The sequence below is a fragment of the Nannospalax galili genome, unplaced genomic scaffold (genome assembly GCF_000622305.1).
Source record: "Nannospalax galili isolate Female #2095 unplaced genomic scaffold, S.galili_v1.0 scaffold490, whole genome shotgun sequence".
Lineage (NCBI taxonomy): Eukaryota > Metazoa > Chordata > Mammalia > Rodentia > Spalacidae > Nannospalax > Nannospalax galili.
In genome coordinates, this window is record NW_008329666.1 from 1,965,972 (window position 1) to 1,970,197 (window position 4,226).

A 4,226-nucleotide genomic window follows, 5' to 3' on the forward strand; every position below is an offset into this window, starting at 1 on the left:
GAAAGCCTCCCCAATGAGATGTCAGTGATGACTTGTGATTTTACTAGAATGACTCCCCCAGATCCTTAACTAAGGTAGACAAGATTAAAGAAAATGGGAAAAAGGCAGGGTATTTTCAGGATCTGTAAAATGCCCCTGAATATAGGAGAAAGTAGCAAAAATATTTTAAGAATTGTTGTAATTGCCTTTAGAGTACAATAAAACAGAGTTTCTGTCACATAGACAATGCCCCAATCAATAGTTAGAAAAGACTTTCCTTCCTCTCCCTCCCTCCCTTCCTCCTTCCCTCCCTCCTTCTCTCCCTTCTTCTCTGATACAGGGGATTGAGCCTAAGGCCTGACATATGCTGTGCTCCACCACTGATCTACATCCCCAGATGCAACAGACAGCATCTTAAAACAAAGGATAGCAGCAGTTGGAAGAGAAAGGTCTGTTTTTCAGTCACAAAGGAGGAATAAAAAGTGCCATGGTCACCACACTCCTTCCCTCCCTCCCTCTCTCCCTTCTTCTCTGATACAGGGGATTGAGCCTAAGGCCTGACATATGCTGTGCTCCACCACTGATCTACATCCCCAGATGCAACAGACAGCATCTTAAAACAAAGGATAGCAGCAGTTGGAAGAGAAAGGTCTGTTTTTCAGTCACAAAGGAGGAATAAAAAGTGCCATGGTCACCACAGCCACAGCGCCTCTGTCTCTCACTTAACTGTCATACACAGTGCCTGGAGATTAATACACACCCATTCCAGAACCAGCAATTCTCATCCTCTTGTAAAAAGGGGCAGAAATGAAATAACTACTCAAGCCAACATTATTACAAAACACACTTCATGTGTGAGGTCCACGGGGGATGAGACTATCAGAATTTTTATAAAACTGCCAAGACTTACTAATTCTTCACATACACAGAATCATATAGAAGAGGAATAGAAAAAAAAAACTACATGCACTAAAATACAAAACTGTTTTCAGTTATTTGAATTTGCATAGAGTTCAACTGTAGAAGAAAAAAGTTAATTTTTGAGTTATATAAATCCAAAAATGGTAAAATATATTATTTCAGGGAGGAAAAGCTTTCACTAAATACAATGGGCTAAATAACGAGAGAGAATATAAAATACTTCCTTTGAAAATGTCCGTAAAAAATAAAGGCAGAAGGGCACAAAGAAAAGCTGTGCCTAAGGCAAACTAAGAAATAACCTTAAACCTAAGATCAAGCCAGTCAACATTCCAGCCTTGAGGAGAGGGGCTCGGGGCCCACATCCCAAACTGAGGAGTTACTGAAGGGGATGGCTTATGGGGAAGGGGGATGGTTTTAAGGGTGTGGCCCCCACTCCAGTGGATGGCCCCACACCCACGAGCAGATGGGTAGCATAAATTGGACATGAAGTTGGGGGAGTCGATCTGGGGAGAGTTAGGGAGACAGTGGAAGTGAGTATGACCAAAATATGTTGCATGAAATTCTCAAAGATTAAAAAGTGTTTTTTTTTAAAAAAAAGAAAGAAGTAGCCTTAATTTAAAGAATACACACAGCATTCCATAAACAAGGTAATACCTCTCCCAGATCTTTCTTACCGGAGGGCGTGACTGTGGTGAGTATTGTGAGAGCCGCTTCCTGGAAGTGCCGACTGGTTTTATACAAAAATAAAATGGATGCCTCCGATCTGGAATGCAGATCACCTGCCCTTTAGTTCTCATACAGCAATGAAAAAATAACATGTATTTCCCAACGTTTATAGTATAAATCTGTAAAATGCCGAAATTTAAACAAAAGAGAAACAAGTGTAATTTCCAGATGCTCCATGTACATGACAAACGAAAAAAGATCTATTCCATTATTTTGGCCAATATTCTATAAAACACACAGAATTGTGCAACATCCCCCTACAGGTCCGTGTTAAGGTAAACTCAGCACGCCACTGCTCGCCATCAAACCTGAGAACATGTGCACATACAAACAACAGAAAGAAGCAATGCTTTTACAGACGCAGCAACACACCCGTACCTTAATTAGGTATTCTTTAAAAAACCAAAAGAGTCAAGTATAAATCATCAAATGTGTTTCATCATCAAATTTCCACTTTATAAAGCTGGTATATTAAATTGTGCCATTAAGTACATTTGTGTATATTTTTTAAGAACTATGATGTATGAAATCATAAATGACTAAAAAAGAGTCTATTTCTTTTATTCTACTGGAATGATACTGTGCTTTTATTTTTTTTTTTTTAAAAAAAAAGGACTGAAGCCTACAGACAATTGTAAAAACTGTTGAATTCACTGAGGCTCTTCAATCTAAGGTACAGTATCTTCTGAGGCGGAGCGGCAGGTGCAGGAGAGTCGCCTATCCCGGCAGGTCTCACATGGGCTTGGGTGGTAGGCGCTGCTTATACATGCCTGCTATGGCCTTGGCTGCACTGTAGATCATCTGTCGGCGAGACATGCCAGTGAAGGCCAGATGCCAATCAGTCCGGCTGACATTCAGCAAGCTCTTCTCCAGGACTTCGCCCACTGTCACCAAAAGGCCTGACCACCTCAGATTGTAGTCCTGGGGAGTTAAACTTTGAGCCTACGGAAAAAGGAAATCCATGTTATCTGCAATACATTAAAAACAACATTGAAACTTTATAAAAATGACACTTCAAAGCCTTGATTTGGGTTACTTTTAAATATAGATTATGACAAACCCTCAAAAACTCAACTACGCTGCCACCAACAGTATAAAGTAACAAGGGTAAAAAAGAACCAAAATAACACTGCACTCATCTACTTTCTTAGTGCCCATCACACTCATCTTTGCTGTCGTTCATATATAGTCCAGTCTTCTGCTGTGCTGGTCTGAGGATCATGCCTAGGGCATGTCAAGTCTTGAAACAGTTGCACCTGTTCACAGAACTCAGTCTGAGGGCACATATTCCAGTTCTATATTCAGGGTCATTTCAAGGTGATCACAGGTTTATGCTAAAATATACTTTTATAGTAAAAAATTCACACCAGAGACTGCATATTAAGTCTTTAACCTATTTAAGAAAGAATTTACTAGTTTGCAGAAAGTATCTCCATAATTGATCAGCATGCCAGCAAGTAAGTTAGTACATTTCAATCAGCCCCAGGCCAGGTCAATACCAACCACTGCTGTATCACACACCACACTTGACCCAAACTGCACCTGCTTGCACAAAAATCATTGCTCATACATTCCTGTTTTGGAAACAAAATAATCTCAGTATTCAACAGCCAGGGGGTTGGGTTAAGAGTGTTAGGCAAGGTCCTGAGGAGGAATCTGAATAAAGAATAGAACTACACTGAAAAAATATCCCCCAACTAGGGGCTGCAGAGATGGTTCAGCTGTTAAGAGCACTGGTTGCTCTTGCAGAAGACCTGGGATCAAATCCCAGAACCCACATGGTGGCTAATTGTCCCCCAGTTCCAGGGGATCCAAGACCTTCTTCTGACCTCCTCGGGCATTGCACAAGACTAGGTACACTAACATATATACAAGCAATACACACACACACACACACACACACACACACACACACACACAATCCCCAACTAGGCTGTTTTACAATCACTTGAGGGCCCCTCCCCCCACATACACACACACATACCAAAAACAAACAAAAAAAGTTACTTATGGTCCAACTACAAGAGCTGAACTGAAAACTCTACAGCTTGCTTCAAGACAAACAGTCAAGAGTTATATAAAATAGCATCCAATAAACCTGACAAGGACAGCACAGCCCTGGGAAGCCTTGTGCTATGAGCACCACAGCAGGCTTCAAAGGCAGACAGCAGAGAAAGACTGGGGTCTTTAGAGACAATACAGAAATCCCCTGAAGGTCTTGTTAAAGTGTAGGTCCTGGTTCGGTAGCTCTAGGTAGGGGCTGAAAGGCATTTAAAAAATAATAATTTGAGAATTTCATACATGTATATAAGGTGTTTTGATCAAATCCATGCCCACTCCCCTCCAACTCCTCCCATATCTCCCCATCATTTTTTTCTGGTAACTTCATGTACTCTTTCTTCTTTTATTTTTTTATGGGTTTTTTGCTACTCTAACATCCCCCACCTCTGAAGTGGTAACCCTAAAATCTTTTAAGGATTAGATAAAAGCTTCCAAATACTTTTGACATTTTTGGCCTTTGGAATGGAGTATGTTGCTAAGAGGCCCAAGGACATTGTGAGTTTTAGCCAAGAAACTGGCTACTTTTCTTTGGGGTCTTT

The 4,226-nt window shown here is 40.8% G+C and overlaps 1 protein-coding gene across 1 annotated transcript in view; it reads right to left on the reverse strand.

The window, feature by feature from the left end:
• Positions 1 to 648: 648 nt before the first annotated feature.
• Prrc1 (proline rich coiled-coil 1) overlaps positions 649 to 4,226 on the reverse strand; it is a 44,598-nt gene continuing 41,020 nt past the window's right edge. Inside the window, exon 9 of the mRNA XM_008840925.3 lies at positions 649 to 2,568. Within this exon, the coding sequence (XP_008839147.1) occupies positions 2,359 to 2,568 (210 nt within the window). The 3' untranslated portion in view covers positions 649 to 2,358. The remainder of the gene's footprint in view (positions 2,569 to 4,226) is intronic.